The 17,155-nt window shown below is 40.2% G+C and overlaps 1 protein-coding gene and 1 long non-coding RNA gene across 2 annotated transcripts in view; both read left to right on the top strand.

Moving 5' to 3' along the window:
* Window positions 1–13,421, top strand: part of LOC147857752 (uncharacterized) — a 38,276-nt gene extending 24,855 nt beyond the window's left edge. The window contains exon 2 of the long non-coding RNA XR_015530527.1: window positions 13,125–13,421. This is a non-coding gene — a long non-coding RNA (uncharacterized LOC147857752). The remainder of the gene's footprint in view (window positions 1–13,124) is intronic.
* Window positions 9,979–13,077, top strand: LOC147857753 (NAD(P)-binding Rossmann-fold superfamily protein). Its single transcript, XM_087327799.1, has 6 exons — window positions 9,979–10,123; window positions 10,586–10,766; window positions 11,330–11,442; window positions 12,250–12,522; window positions 12,686–12,845; window positions 12,933–13,077. Exons 1-5 carry the CDS (start codon window positions 10,028–10,030, stop codon window positions 12,842–12,844), a joined length of 822 nt encoding a protein of 273 aa, XP_087183925.1. The 5' UTR covers window positions 9,979–10,027; the 3' UTR covers window position 12,845; window positions 12,933–13,077.
* Window positions 13,422–17,155: the final 3,734 nt, after the last annotated feature.

Here is a 17,155-nt window from a genome sequence, read left to right as displayed (position 1 = left end):
TTAGGAAAGCCCATGAATCCAGCTCCGCACCATAAATAGGCCTCTAGGTCCCTCCTTTCCTATCTCCCATGTGTTCAGTCATGTTGAAATCACCTGCCATTACCCAAGCCTCGACATTAGGTAATGTTGTTGCTAGCATCCTCCAAAAGATTGCTCTCTCGGGGGCTGAGTTAGGGGCATAAATGTTTAGCACCCCAATCTGTAGGCGATTCCATTTCAAAAGCACGTATAAGGCCCGACCCTCCACCAGCGTGCCAGATGATGTTACTTCGTATCGGGCCTTATCGCTGATCAAGATGCAGACCCCTCCTCTTCGGTGGAGGTCACCCTGCGCAGCCGACCACCATGTGGTCCACCCACCCGACAAGGGGTTTACTAAGCTCTGAGTTCGCTCTTGCGAGAGGTGGTGTTCCTGCAAAAGCAATATGTCAATATGGCCCCCTATATTAAGGGGATTCAACTCCTCCTGAAGTCTTCTACACTCTTGGTGTTGTCGGCCTCCACCAAGGCCCTGTACATTCCACGTTAGGATCCTCATCCGAAAACGGTGACGTTGGCGCCCATGTTCGGGCCGATCCCCATGTCATGGGGCAAACTAACACCTGTTTCGGGGGGTATGGTCTCCACTGCAGGCTGCAAATCCCCTACAAGATTCTCAGCCGGTCGTTCCCGACCCGCTTCAAATAGATCCCGCGATACATTTGTGCTCCGAAGCGGTGGCACAACTTGCACCCTTCTATCTAACAGAGTCGTTGCCAAACCAGGTGTTGGTCTTCCTATCTTACCCTTTTCTTTGTCCTTGAGCTTGCCCGTCCGGATCCACGATTTCACTAATCTGAGGCCACTACCACATTCACGTTCCAACGGGAGGGGGGGGCTGTGCCAACTTCTCTTCCGGGGTGGACGGTACAAGTTGGGGTTGCATCTCCATCGGGGTGGAGAACACGAGTTCGGGCTCCCGCGGGGGAAGGCGTGAGGAGTCGCACGGGGACAACATTGCTGCCAGCGCTGCTGGGTCGCCATCCCCTAACCCTTGAAGAAGTGTAAATCTGTTGGTAGCTCTCACCTGTAGGTCGGGTGCCTTGGCACTCCCGGAGAGGATCTTTACTCGTTTCAAGGGTTGCTCGTCCACGCTTGCTGGTGACAAGGTGGCAGGACTTCTTTCAAGGGGGTGGTCATGAAAAAGGGCGGGAGAGGAGGCACCTAGGCCTCCAAGTTTCCCCTTCTTCTTAACGGGTAGCCAAGGAGCTTCTTCACCCTTGGTTGTCCCGACTTTGCCCGAGGGTCGTGGTCCCGAGCTTCCCTTTCCAATCTTACAAGGACACTCCTTAGCTAGGTGTCCTGTCTGTTTTTAAATATCTCGATGTTTTTAAATATTGTATCCCATGCATGCCATCCCCTTGAATTAACATGTTCTGAAAACCTATAGAACATTTGTCACACACAAGCATCAAACAAGGAATGAAACAATAAATAAGAGTTAAACTTCAAAGGGACCCTATCAAACAATGTTTTGTACATATATACAACATATTTATTAAACACGAAACCTATGGAAAAATGATCTTGAGGATACAACCTCTTGCACAATTGACATATTAAGCATCTCTGGCAAAAAGGACTCATCGTGTATAACATACATTTGGTCCAACCTACTTTGTGTTTCTGTATATTATATAGACTTAAAATATAAATCCACACTTATCTTGATGCAACCATTTCCATACATCCAACTTCAAAACCTCTAATGCAAGCTTGTCCCAAACAACTTGTTCAAAAGAACTCAGCAATCACATGTTAAAATCACCCATCAACAAACCAGTCCGACCCATTGATAACCTTGGATACATAGAAAACTCAACTCGATGCGTTGATTAGCAATGTTGGGTGCATAAGTTCTTACAAATCATATCAAAACATTGAAAGGTTTTGACTTTGATCACTATGGATCATATATGCACTATATGTGGACAAAACAAATCATGAATAATCATGGCTACACCCAAATAATGATGTGATAATTGGCTTGCATAATATGTGGATATATCCATGCAAATGTATCAGAGATCTTACTAAATCATGAAACTTATGGCCAACTACACATAAAATATCCCATTCGTTAATAAATATTTTTTATATGATATATATTTCTTATGAGGAGAAGATGCCCCTCGCACATTCCATGATACCACGCTTACTGAACACCTTTAGTAAGAATTTGCTCTTTACGAGCAAACGTATGCATAAATGTAGTAACTACTTGTTTAAGAACTGCATAAGGATTTGTGTGTACTACATCAATCATAGAATTTTGTTGTCTAGCCCCATGAGTATGAAATCCTTTATTAAATTGAGTTGCATCACCCTTCTAAAGAATCAAACTTTAATTAGTTAGACAATCTCTAATTTCACACTTGTTTTTGCCACAAATTTCTCTTAAACCCCTCCTTCATTCTCCCATTACCTTTTGGTAATGCATTACCATTAGTACTTATTCTGTCCCTTTGTTTGGCAACACCCTTCCCTTTTATATTATATTGCACTTAATGCCACTATTGTTCTTCAACAACATTTGGTTCTACACTAGTATGTACTCTACTATCCTCACCAACACCTCCATGACCTTGAACTTAAGAATCTCACTCTAACCCATGACATGTCCCTCATCCATGACCGTATAAACCATTGATAAGATAATATTATTCTAAACATATTCGTTATCTTTTTCTCTAACATATATTTTTTTGGTATGGTTTGCCATGATAACCATAAAATGCCCCAATTGACCACATTTTTAACAATGTCTTGCAAAATTCTCCTTATGAAGCTTGCAACTTGTGTCCCATGACATGCAAAATCTACATTTCTTTAAATAATTAAAATGGGGATCAACCAAAAGTTTACCAATTTGAGGCATCAATTCTTGTAACAATTCTAAAAAAAATGTATTACTATAATCAAGAATTACCAATTTGCACATTGTTATTTCAATAAATCTTTTTAATTGACCACAAGAACCCATTTAATCATATGCACTAACCTTTTATAAAAAAGGATTGGTACCTTTCCCATCAAAGCAATACAATGTTCTAATGATCGAAAAAACACATCATAGAAACCTCTTTGGGTTCACATGTACATGATCAACACAATTAGGCATTATGAATGAATTCAACCATTGCTTAATCCTTAATACCAAAGGAAGTTTACTAGTGAAATACAAATTAACTCCGCAATCTATAAAACCAGTGAAATGTTGCCAACATGGACTTGGTCTCCATCACCACCTCCACAACATTCTGTTTTACATTATCCTTAGCATCTTTGTTTGTTTTTCTATATAAAATCATAAAGCAAAGCTTTAACAAAGTAACAACTATTAGGGTTGAGTGGCGTAAAGTTAATGTATGGGGTTTATTGTTATTATTGTTAACCTACATTGAACAAAAAGATGTCATGACTCTACATGAATTGTTATCAATCAACTTACAAAACTAGTGAGGTTTATACCAACTAAAATCACAATAACAACTCATGAATTGGCTTACAAGTTTTTTGTCAAGATATTCCAATTTTACATGTTACCGATGGATGTAGTCAGTATACTATTTGATTTGAACCCAAGTCTTTCAAAAGGCGGAAACCACTTTGAGCACAAGTTCCTCATATTATTAGTAATGTAATGGACAAAATAAATGTGTTAACCAAATAATTGAAGATATGTGTTGAGAGATCAAGCTCAACTTAGTTTAGTTAGTTAGTCAACCGTGTAACTTCGTAGTTACCTAGATAGAATCTAGTTAGAAATGTTGACGAGCTTGATCTCTCAACACGCCCCCTCAAGCTCAAGCACGATCGTCGATTCGGTTGAATCGGCTTCGGCTTTGGATGGTCGGTATTGTTTCTTTCAGCGTTGACTTCTTTGTGGCAGTTTCGGTTCCTCCCCCTCAAGCCTGTGGTGAAGGCTTGTGCAAAATTGGCCGAGTGCTTTCACCCATCACGGGTTACAAACTACTTCTGTAGAGCTCTCAGGCTCTTGTTCAACCGCTACCTTCATTGCGAAGGTGTAATGATGGGCCATATACTCATTGTAGCTGAGCCGAGTGACGAGATTCTTCTCTCTAGAAGAGTGTCGAAGTTTTTCGCTCGCCGATGTGAGCGCCTTCTTTACTCCGGGTGTACGCATGATGGGTACACCAAACTCACTGTCTAATGAGGGAGCCGATCCATCCGAATCATTGTCGTCAGGGTGGTCGACTTCGTATTCGAGCATCTTACCTTTGCCTTTGTCCAAGTTCGTACTTGGCCACGACGTGCCTGGGCCGCGAGGGGGCTCTTGTGGCCCACTAGGCCTTGCCGTAATCGAACTTTCTTCGAACATGTGTTCGAAGCGATCTCCATCTTCTACCTCTTGTTCGGTGGATTCCGGGTCGAGTAGAGTCGGAGTCGAAGTTGTCTCTGGTGCGTACCAAGATGCGGACTCGTTGAAGACTACATCTTGACTTACTCGAACCGCTCGGGTAGAAGGGTTGTAGCACTTGTATGCCTTCTTCGCGGATGAGTATCCTATGAGGATACATTCCTCTTACTTCGCATCAGGCTTCCCTCGGTGTTGGTTCGGGATGCGTACATTCGCAATGCTTTCAAACACCTTGAGGTGCGACAGGATCAACTTCCTTCCGACAAGGAGCTCGTAGGGAGTTAGCTCATGGAGTCCATTGGTGGTGCATCGATTCATGAGATAGACGGTCGTGGATGCTGCTTCGACCCAATAGAAATTCGGCATGTGCTTTTCATGCATCATGGCACGTGCGACCTCGAGCATTTGTCGATTCTTCCTTTTGGCGACTCCATTTTGTTGGGGTGTGTGTCGGCACGAGAATTCTCTTTGAATGCCTTCACTTTGGAGGTAGGAGGTGAATTCGTCAAAGAAGTACTCCTTTCCTCCATCCGATCGTAGGCATTGAATGTGCCGACCGGTTTCTTTTTCGACTTGACGCTTGAGCTTTTGGAAGTGGGAGAGCACTTCGCTTTTCTTCTTCATCGGGTAGATCCACATGTAGCGGGAGTAGTCGTCGATGAAGGTTACGTAGTATCGGCATCCGCCGATCGTCGGCGTTTGAGCTGGTCCCCATACATCCAAGTGTATGACGTTGTCGTGCCTTTCGGCTCCGGATCGTTTGCGTGAGTCGGGTGGGAACCACCGAGGTTTTGGACTAGGAGAAAGAAGAATATGAGATGAGGCTAGTAATGTATAGATTATTAGAAAGAGAGATAGAAATTTCGTGAATCCCACGAGTGTATTTTATTCGATTAATCAATATTTAGATAAGAATATGTATTTAGATTGAAAGAAAGATATAAGAAACTTGTGAATCCCACAAGTATAGATTATATTATTTTCGTGAATCCCACGATTATATTAATCGGTTGGTGTTTTCGGAAATATATCCAATTTCCAAATATTTCACACGCCTATTACATTGTGCTCCCCATCCTTATATAGTGATGGGAGAGACTAAGCATAGCTACATGCTTTTTTCTAATATGTTCATGCACACTAAATGTGCATGTGATGCTTTTCTAATCCTTGCTTTTATTTGCTAAATATAGTGCTCATGCACGCTAGATGTGCATGAGTCACTTTTTGGTTGCTTGCGTTTTTCTATAAAATATTCACGCACTCTAAAAATGCATGATTTACCTTTTAATAAAGGTAGGCGCAAATAAAGCACTTATAGTTATTAAATCTATTTGTAGAACATTAAAGATAAGGTAGCATAATGGTAAAGTTGAGGTTTGGCTATGTGGAGGTATAGGGTTCGAATCTTGCCCTATGTACGTGATAAATATCTTGATATATTATTTTATTTATTTATATGTAATTAAATCGGTTATATTATTTTTACTTTTTCACGTAGTGTACGAAATACACTACGACAACGTTGAGGAGGCCTTTGCTCGCGTGGCTCTCCTTCGGGAATGGGAGTCGAAGTTGTTTGCCGAGTTGACACGCTTCGCATACTCGGTCAACTCGTTTTGACTCGAATGTTAGAAGTCCGATGACGACTCCCTTGGTTTGCATTGCTCGGAGCCATTGGAAGTTTATGTGGTTGATTCTCTTGTGCCACAACTCGATACTTGTCTCAGTTTTGAGACCTTTAGCATACATTGCCGATTTCACCTCGTTTGAATCAAGGATGAACATTCGACCGTCTCTCCGCCCCTTCGCTATGAGTTGGCCATCTTTCTCGATGAAGCATCTTTCTTTGTTGAAGCGAACTTCCATTCCTTGCTCCATGATTTGGCCTACCGAGACCAAATTCGTCGTTATCGTGGGCACATGCAAGACATTCTTGATGCAATTGTTCTTGCCATCGTTGCCGAATGGAACGGTTCCGATGTGCCGAATGGGATGCGTGGTGTCGTCTCCCATCTCTATGTAGTCAGGTCGATCCAGCGTTCATAAACCACGAAACCACTCTTTGTGAGATGTCATGTGATGTGAGGCGCCGGAATTGACGAACCACACGTCTTCCAAGTTGGAGGTGCTTGTGGAGTTGGAGGCCGTCATAGAGTTCGTTCTATGCCTCATTACGAACATTCCACCACGGTTGCCGTAGTCGGAATTTGTGGCGTACTTTGTAAACATTTCACTATGATCGTCGTAGTCGGAATTCGATGCGTGATTCGTGAACATTCCACTACGATTTTCGTAGTTGGAGTTCGATGCGTAGTTTGTGAGTTGTCGACTTGTTGAAGTCGACTCACTTCTCTTTTTCCGACACTCTGACTCGTAGTGGCCGATTTTGCCGCAATAATTGCAAGTTGCGGGCCTCGTTTGCCGACCATGTTCGGTGTGGAAGCTCCCCCCTTCTTCTGAAGGTTCCTCGATGGCTTCCGTGAAGGTTTGAGTTCCCTTCGTGTGATGGGTCGAATTGACCTCTTCTACCGCTGTGACCTCCTCGTCAGCCACCGTCCGAATTCGAGAAGAACATTTGTCCTTTCGACGTCTTTCTTTTGGTTCGGACGTGGTTCTCTTCGACCAATAGCATTGATTGGAGGTCAAAGAATGAAGGAGGGTTTTCCCTAGCCAAGATTGCCATCCTCAACGAGTCGAATCATTGTGCGAGGCCACCCAAGCATATAGGGAACGAAATATTGAGGTGAATTTAGCTAATTAGCATTGCATATTACAGAGATGAATTTAACCCATAAGCGAGGTGTTGGACTTCGTTTGAATGATGAACAAAGGCTACAAAATTTGGAGTTATTGGAACAACCATCATTTCCTTCTCTTCGTAACATAGGTAGACAATTTGGTGTAAGTGAATCCGGTATTAGAAGTTTGATCAAGAAGAAAGATGAGATACGATTGCGTGCTCAACAAAAAGATCACAATGCAAGAAAAACAACTTTTAGAGGATCAAAAGGAACATATCCTGAATTAGAGGAATACTTGTATGCTAGGATTGATGCATCTCATCGATTGTCAATTGCATTCCTCCATCCGTTATTATGGAGAAGGCTCGATGATTGGCATCAGAAATGAATATTTCTGACAATGACTTCAAAGCAACTTGGGGCTGGTTTAGGAAATTTCGTCATCGTCAATGTTTGAATACTATTAATTTATATGGGGAAGGAGGGGTAGTTGATAGAAATGACCTTGAATTGTTGGCTTCTTTGGAAAAGCTTTATGCTATAGTCAATGAGTATGATCCTAACAATGCTTACAATATGGATGAAACCGGTTTGTTTTTCCGATTCATCTCGTCTTCGTCGACGTTTATTTTGATGGAGCCAAGCGAGTCACAAATGCTCTTGATCTTGGTGGTGTAGTCCGACACAAACATGTCTTTTTGCCGAATGTTGTTCAACTCTTGTCGGAGTTGAAGCTTTCGGGCAGTTGTGTTGGCGGCGAACATTTTCTTTAAGTTCACCCATGCTTCTTTAGGCGTTTTGGCGTCTCGAATATTGCTAAGCATGTGGTCTTGGACACATGTTGCCAAGCAATACATGACTCGACTAGCCGCTTGCTCCCATGTTGCGTAGTCGGCATTCTTTGGGTCGGGTCGATTTTCTTGTGCGTTGTTGAGGTAGCTCCAATACCCTTGGTTGACGAGGTATTGGGTCATCTTGTACTCCCAAGATGAATAATTGCTCCGGTCTAGCTTTTCACTAGGGAGCGAGCTACCCATTTGTGTGTTCATGTTGATTGTAGTGTCTTCTCTTCTTTTGCTTTTCTTCCTTCGATCACGTACACGTGCTACGTAGCGGCACTACGGTAGCTGATAGCTGGATTTTGTCGTCGGCGTCTTGAACACACAATCACAGAGTCGGGTGGGCTTAGTGGATTTTCTAAACCACACGCTCTGATACCATGTTAATAATTAGGTGATTAACTATGGGTTAATTAGTACCTAATTATATGATTAGTTGATAAGCGGAAGATTAAGTGATATGTGTGTGTGTGTGTGTGTGTGTGTGTGTGAGAGAGAGAGAGAGAGAGAGAGAGAGAGAGAGAGAGAGATACACTTATGAATAACACAAGATGGGGGATGATGATAATGCTAATTTAATATACTTACTCATCCCCCATCTTGTGTTGTTCATAAGTGTGTGTGTGTGTGTGTGTGTGTCTCTCTCTCTCTCTCTCTCTCTCTCTCTCTCTCTCTCTCTCTCTTCCTCTCACACACATAGACACACATATCACTTAATCTTCCGCTTATCAACTAATCACATATTTAGGTACTAATTAACCCGTAGTTAATCACCTAATTATTAACAATACGCTTCAAGCCTATGTGGAAAGAAGCTGACAAAATGGGAGAAATGTCTCCACTTGTTAGAGTTACCTTGTAATCGTTCTAAACATACTCCAACTAGATATAACTCTTTTATGTTGATGTACGGTTTTTAGCCACAAGCCCTTATCAATATTGATTATTCATCAAGATGAAATAGAGAGAACACAAAATTTTCTCAAGGATATGCAAGAAATGTCGTGTATTGTATGAGATAACATTAAGAACTTTGCAAGATAGAGCATGTTTTCATGTAGATGCTCTCATTTTCTTAACCTTGGTAAAAAAAGTCTTATTGTCTATAACTGCTAGTTCCAAAACTATGTGTAATAATGATGGTTTATCCTTGTGGCAAACAACTATGCATTCTCTCCTTCCACCATCCATCCAAGGGCCAACTAATAGTGCATATTTCAGGTCATAACATTGGTTCCAGAATATTCGGTAAAGTATTCATTAGGTTGAATGCCTGTTGATTCAATGTCAACAAAGAATCTGTTACTCCCATAATGACTGCATATTGGGTATAACATTCACATTTCAATATCTCGGCACCGACACATTCCATGACAATCGGAGAGATGGAGGTCATCGTCGGGCTCAAGGAATCTATAGTTCCCATGGACGCTACACCCGTTACAAGGAAAGGTGGATTTGGAGTTGAGCTCGTAGGGGCAACTCAATAATGTGGTATAAAATCGGTGAATTTCGAGTAGGACATGAAGTTCGTGTGCATAGCTGATTGAGCTTTCCGTCTCGAATGGACATGATAGGCAAGACGATGAGATCATGGACTCATCATGACCCTGCCTAGCCATATGTGAAGTTAGTGTAGATTCATCGCTCTGCCTTGCCTGTCCATATGTGAAGTCAAGTGTAGATTCATCGCCCTGCCTTGCCTATCCATTCCTGAACTCCGAATCGGTGAACTCACAAGAGTCTTTCTTTGGTCTCTCAACATCGCCTTGCCTTGCCTGTCCATATGTGAAGTCAAGTGTAGATTAATCGCCCTGCCTTGCCTGTCCATTCGAGAACTCCCGGATCGGTGAACTCAGAAGAGCCTTTCTTTGGTCTCCATAATTTTTGTCTTGAGTGCCATTCCTTCTACTCTACACTCTTCTTCTTTCCTTCTTTCTCACCTCAGATTCATTTCATATATATATATATATATAAAAGAAACAGAAAGAACACAGAGGAGCCTCGGAGATGAGATAGTGGTGATGATGAAGTCTTTGCTCCTGCCATTCCATGGAACCTTCTACACCTCTTCTGCATTCATTCCTCGGCAATCTGCTTTTGCAAGAGCCTCTGTCAAGGTATTCTACTAAAGCTCACTGGCTCTTCCCTTTTCTGTCTTTCCTTAACATTCACCTTCTCTTGTGAATCTATGTCTTTCTGTGCTTCTGCCCTTTCTTCTTTCTTCTTTTATTCATTCGTTTTCGTCCTGTCTTCGTTCTGGCTCACCGGAATTTTCATGCTCCATATGTTCTCTTAATGCATGTATTTCTATATTCTTTAGCTTATCTCAATCTCTCTCTCTCTCTCTCTCTCTCTCTCTCTCTCTCTAGTTGGGGGGCTACAGTGAACGATATGGAGACACAAAATCAAGAGCATGTTTTCCTGTCTCTCTTTAGCTTCTCTTGTATGCATTATCTTTCTTTAGCTTCTTGAATGTATTTTTCTTTCTTTCTTTCTCCCTTTGTATTTTTGACTCTCTGAATGCATTCTTGCTTCATATTGCCCTTCATTGTATTACTTCGCTTGAACTGTACATCCAGGACAATGCACCAGAAGAAGAAACAGGTACCAGAAGAGTGTTTGTTGCAGGGGCGAGTGGAAATACCGGAAAACGTATCGTGAAAGAGCTGCTTTCTTGTGGATATAAAGTGCGAGCAGGGGTTCGAGACCTCAAGACCGCTTCTAACATCCTTCCAACCAATGCCAATGTTGAACTTGTAAGTTACCACATCCAAATCCTTCCTTTTCTTTGCATATAACCACATTTGTGTTGAATTTGCAAGCAATCACATTTTTCTGCTTCATTCTAATTTGCATGCCGTGCAATATAAATTGTGTATAATGTGTGTAAGTAATCATAATCATATTCATTTTTAAACATTTGATTTGGCGCTATTGTGTGCTTCTTGCTCACAAAATGAGGTAAAGTTTCAGAGGTTTACCATTTTATTTTTATAATGGCATCAACTAAGATTCCAGCTAATGAAGAGGCATTGGACTGTCGAGGATTTTTGAAGCAAAGCTTGTATTTTTTTAAATCTATTGGGCGCTTTTGAATTAATAGTGTTTAAATCCTCAGTTAACTCCTGTTTTCCCATAAATTTGTATTATTCTACACATGAAAATGGAAACACGATTGATGGCTAGCAGAAAATTTGTTTGCAAATCAGGTTTTTTCAGAAAGAAAATCACAAATATAGATTATTCTCAACTTAAAGGTGTTTCATATAAGTAAATATGTGTCATATACTTCTTGTTGCTTTACAATGTATGTGCACAGGTAGAAGCGGATGTTACAGAGGGTGCTGAGAAACTAGCACTAGCAATTGGAAATGTGGAGACTGTTATATGTGCAACTGGATATAATCGTTCTCTTGACCTATTTGCTCCTTGGAAGGTGATATTTGTTTTGTTTTGTCACCATGTTCTATGCCTAGGTTAATATAAAATAATAGATAACAAGGAGATCCTGAAGAAGGTACATGTCTGCCTCAATGATATGTATAGCAACCCATGGATAGTGTTGTGCTGATATGAAGGAATTTAAATGCATTCGACATTCTTCAAGTTTTAAGAGAAAGCCATTCTTGGCAAAACTCTTTGTTTTGTGGAAGTTCATCATGCCTAAGTACTCAACAACATTGAAATCTTCCGTATGGTGTCTCAGGGCATTTGAGAAAATATGAGAGTAATCAAAGCCCTGAATGATTCTGTGTCCAATAATTTGGTTTGTATTATATCATCATTATACTGGATTTCTTACTGTTATTTGATTGATATATACATGAATGTATGGTTGCACTTTTCTACACCCTGTATGTGTGCAAGCAAGTGTATGATTGAGTGCTTACTAGAAGCTATTTGTGTGAGTGCTCTAGGCATACTACTATCATGGGAGATAACTTTCATATTTTCCTTCTCTATGCGTTTTGTGGCTTGTATTCTGTCATCATTATACTGGATTTCTTATTGTTATTTGATCCGATATTCACGTGTATTATAAGACTATGTGCATGCAATCTTCTATGTTCCTGTATGTGTGCAAACAGGTGCATGATTGAGTTGCTACTAGAATCTATGTGAGAGTGTTATACACATAATATATTATCATGAGAGACAACTTTCACGTTTTCTCTTCTCTCTGTGTTTTGTTAAATATTGTGCTTACCTATGCATGGTGGTCCTTGTATATGCAATACGTCAGGTTGACAACTTTGGAACAGTTAATCTGGTTGATGCTTGCAAGAAGAATGGAATAAAAAGGTTTATTTTGATTAGCTCAATCTTGGTAAATGGTGCTTCCATGGGCCAAATTTTGAATCCTGCATATGTGGTACTCAATTTACTTGGATTAACACTTATCGCCAAGTTGCAAGCGGAGAATTACATACGAAGTTCTGGCATTGATTATACAATCATAAGACCTGGAGGTTTAACGAATGACCCACCTAAAGGCAACATTGTTATGTCACCAGAGGTAACAAATACTTCTGTAACTTCAACACATACTTTGAACTAACAAAAAAAAAGTGAGGTTTGCAGAGTTCCATGGTGATATTGTTGGCAAACTCTTTGATTCTGAATGATGAAGTTGGGAAGCTTGCTATCATAATATTATCTCAATCACATTGGTTTCCCAGGATACACTTTACGAGGGCTCCATTTCACGAGATTCTGTTGCCCATGTTGCTGTCGAAGCTCTGAAGTATCCGGAAGCTTCGTTCAAAGTTGTGGAGATTGTATCGCGCATAGATGCACCGGCCAAATCTGTCAAAGAACTCTTTGGTGCAGTAAAATGAGGTATTTCTCTTTACTCTTTCTCAATAAAAATCCCGTTCGAGATCAATTAAAGCCGATTGAAAATATATAACCTTGATCATGTTGCAGGATCTTGTGTGTAACTCAAGCTGATGTATTAAGGGAAAGAAAACAAAAGATAAATGCTTAAATTTGGGCCAAATAAACTGTGTACAGATAATTTTCCCATGCCTTTATTCTTTTTCCATGAAGATGGTTAATGTTTTTTGTTCATTTGGTTCCCAAAATTTCAAGATATTGAAGTCTGTATATGTCGTAAAGATAGTATAGGGGCATTCATCTTTACAACACATGGGCAAAAGGATACCTCAAGCAATGGCTTATAACTATTAGCGCAATAGAGTTATTGGAAGAAAATGACGGAATGAAACGCATCTAGATCATATGAGTAATTTGCTATGGGAGTCAAATAAGCTATAATTCAAAGTTGTTGGCCAATGTTACCATTAGCATAAAAGGTTTTGATTCCTAAAAGAGAACCAAAATGTAATAAACATCTTAGCATGGTCATAGTAGATTGCTTGATCATACATAACATAAAATCCTAGATTAATCATCGTTATAGAATTTATAACATGGATATTGCTAGATGATGCATTAACAAATTAATTATCAATCACAAAGTAATTTGTAGATAATTTGTATATGAGAAAGTCACAACATAGTGGAAAATTAGACTATTTTGTTCATTGATTACTCACCAGCCTTCTCAAAATGTAATTATAGTAATTATAAGGTGAGATTGATAGGGCTACATTGTAAAATAATTGATCAAAAAAATCAAACAACTTTGCTTGTTTAATCAGCATTCACCTTATAAATTACAAATTATGGGTAATGTACATTTCAATGCTTTGCTTTAAATTTTGACCTTGTATGACATTGTGGTGCTTCCTTCTTTTGTTAAATGGCCTATGTTGTGTGAAGACCCCATTAAAGAAAATTATAGGAAATGTTAACTCAATCATTGCAAATGTCTCCCCTTGCACAATTTTACTCCCTTTGATGTTGCTACCCACATAATCACGATTAGGACCAATGTGGATGTACCTATTTTGCATGTAGATGAGGCAAACAATAAAATTCATGTAATTGAGAACTACAATTGTACAAATGCAATAGGAGTCAAGTGGTTGGACATAACTTGTCACAAGCCTTATTGGAGTTCTTGATGAGCCTCATTCAAGTCCCTAGCTAGCTTTGCCATGCTCATTTAACTCTTTGTTGGTTACTTGAAACTTCAAACCCTCACTTTGATGGACTTTGGAGACTCATTTTAAGAAACTTGGTTGTTCATATTGAAGCTGGCTCTTCTTCATGTGAATGTCTCACAAATTTTACGAGAATCATTGTGGAATTCTTAGTTGTGAATTGGAGCTCTCTACAAAACATCTGAACAAAAAAAAGTTTTACGAATTGCGGGAGGTGAAAAAATCGACACCACACTAGCCTAGTGGGATTTGCATGTTAAGAAGACATGAGAGTATGAGGAAAAATCAATAAAGTCAAGCATTGTAGATGGGAGCGAGTGTGTATTCTCAAGTTAATTTCTTCAAGGTTCAATTGAGCCTTGAGCTACACATCCTCTAATTGCTGATGGTGTGAAGGGAGTGATCCAAAAGTTTGAGAGTGAGAGGCAACCCCATTTCATGACCCTTCCATTGTTATTAGCTTATATGCTTGCAACCTTCGAAGGCTCAGAGTATGTACCTCAAGCCTTCCTTCAAACCTTGAAGAAGGCGTGCGAACGTACGCACGTAAACCAAGAGCCTTCCTTCGAGTGCTTGGGTAGTTGTTCACCCTCTCCCACTTCTCAAAGGCAGAGAGAGAGAGAGAAGGAGAGAGAGAGAGAAGGAGAGAGAGAGAGAGAGAGAGAGAGAGAGAGAGATTATATTATCGTCTTCGGAGGTCAAATATGACCTATGAGACCAAAAATATTACATTTCACATGATACATGTGAAAGTGAGTAGTCACTCTCGATGTTCAAGAACTTTACCAATGAATGTTGCAATCGAGAGTGCACATTGTGGTTGTGAGAGGAATTCATGCAAGGGTTGGGTTTGGTCAAAGATGTGGAAAGCATGGTCGAATATGATCAAAGGCAGAGCATTGTATCAAAGTGTGATACTCAGGCTTGCGAACTTGTTTGGGGCAAAGTGTGTATAGCCGGCCACTCTCATCACTTTTGCCCCAACGCCTTGTCTCACATCGCAATGCATGTGAGCTAAGTTGCATGGAAGCAATGGTTTGAATGGCAAATAATGGTATGGGCTCTAGCATGTATCGATGTGCGTGCTTCATCCCTTCACCTCCATTTTCTTTATCCCCAACAACTCGATAAGGATGCTACATTTGAATGGGGATCCAACCGTGCGGAGAAGGTTTTCTCAATTTAATAAAAATTATTTGCGACTCTACCTTCTATTAATACACCATTTTTCGTGTTCTTTAGCTCGCCAAAGATCTTTCAAAGAGTTTTCTAATGCATGTTCAGACAATGTGTTCTATTACCGTCATGAGAAGTTATGATTGATTCTCTATGTTGTCCTCGCAACTCCACATTTTTCTACAACTAAAGGTTGATTTTCGTGACCCTAGTTTGACAACAACAAGGTACATTCTGTTTTACTTGTTTGTACACTAGGAGTAAATATGCCAAGGGACGGAAGAGCTATTGATGATGTAAACAAAAGCCCAAATAAAGGATGTGCATAATCTATCGATCAAGAAAATGGCACCATGTATATACCGATGCAAGAAATAATTATGAATTTGCAAAGTGAAATTACATGCTTATAAGGAAACATAATTAATGTTGTAGCAAAGGAAGATATAATCATGACAAAGTGGAAAGATGCTCTCTTAAGAGAAGCACCAAAAACCATGGTGCATACAAATCTTGCCATGAATTCTAACAGAACAAATGTACAAGATGCAAAAGACCAATATCAAATTAAAAGAAGAAAGAATAATGTTGTTATTAGAGGCATGTAAGAGGTTGAACCAGAGAATGTGCTTTCTCTTATAGAGAATATTACAAAATTATTTGAAGATCCCTTTGTTATGCAAGATGTTATCTTATATGCCACACATGGGGTTGGTTTGAAAAGGTCAAAAGGAACATCTTGTCTAAGTTATTGTTTTTACAATCCTAGATGAACGCAAAAGAGCTACCATTTTAGGTAGTAGTAGGTTGTATCTCAAGGCTACAAGTTTCTTTATAACAAAGGATCTATTGGGATAACTAGTCCCTTCGGATGGGATGAGTTTGAGGGTCGATTCGAATGCCAATCCGAATCGGATAACAGTCGAATTGGATGTTGGTCGGCTAAAAGCCGAATGCCGATTAGGCTGTAACTGATTAGAGGCCACATTTTGTAAATAACCCATAAGGTGTATGAGTATAAATACACCTAGGGCAAATCATTATGTGAGGTTGTAATCATTGTATGTACAGTTAGTGTGAGAGTTTTGTAACCGTCTAGAAGACGAAGGTGAGCTCAAGGTTGTTGCCTTAGAGTCTCATGTATTCTCATCCATATAGTGATTCTATTCGGAGTTGGTGAGCTCTCGTGGTTTTCCCCATTCAGGGTTTCCACGTTAAATATCTCGTGTCTCTGTGTACTTCCTTGGAGTCTTTTGAGGGTGTTCAATTGTTATCTTTCTTATTCTTGCATGAGAATTGGTTGTGTCTAGTTCCATATTATATCAAACTGGTACCAAAGTAGAGGTTTATAACCTCCAAGTTGTAGAGATATGGATTAGAATTAGAATTAGAATTTTTATCATCCATAATGAATCCTTCGGAGGGATGTTCAAGCTAATCGGCTCCAACTATTCAATCTGGAAGTCAAAGATGAAAGACATGCTCGTATGCAAAGACCTATGGTTGTCGGTGTAGTATGACGATGAAAAACCAGACAAGATTGATACATCGACTTAGGAAGTCATGCATCTAAAGACAAAGGCATACATCAGGTGTTTTATAGACATGAGTCTGTACAACAACTTCAATGAAGAGACAAAAGCCAATGTCCTATGGTGAAGGGCTTTCAACAGAAGAAGGGTGTGGATTTCGACAAAATTTTTGCCCCAATAGTCAAGATGACATCCATCAGAACAATGTTGAGCATTGTGGCTAGCATGGACTTAGAAATCGAGCAGTTGGATGTCAAGACTGCTTTCCTGCATGGAGATTTGGAGGAAGATATCTACATGCCCAATCGAAAGGATTCGTGGAGAAAGGAAAGGAAAACCTGGTATGCCAACTAAAGAAAAGCTTGTATGGATT

Source organism: Azolla caroliniana, unplaced genomic scaffold, assembly GCF_043228905.1.
Source record: "Azolla caroliniana isolate FFs.n. ecotype wild unplaced genomic scaffold, voAzoCaro1.0.p SCAF_11, whole genome shotgun sequence".
NCBI classification, from domain to species: domain Eukaryota; kingdom Viridiplantae; phylum Streptophyta; class Polypodiopsida; order Salviniales; family Salviniaceae; genus Azolla; species Azolla caroliniana.
The sequence above is the reverse complement of the archived record's forward strand: the minus strand, read 5'-3'. Positions and strand labels throughout refer to the sequence as shown.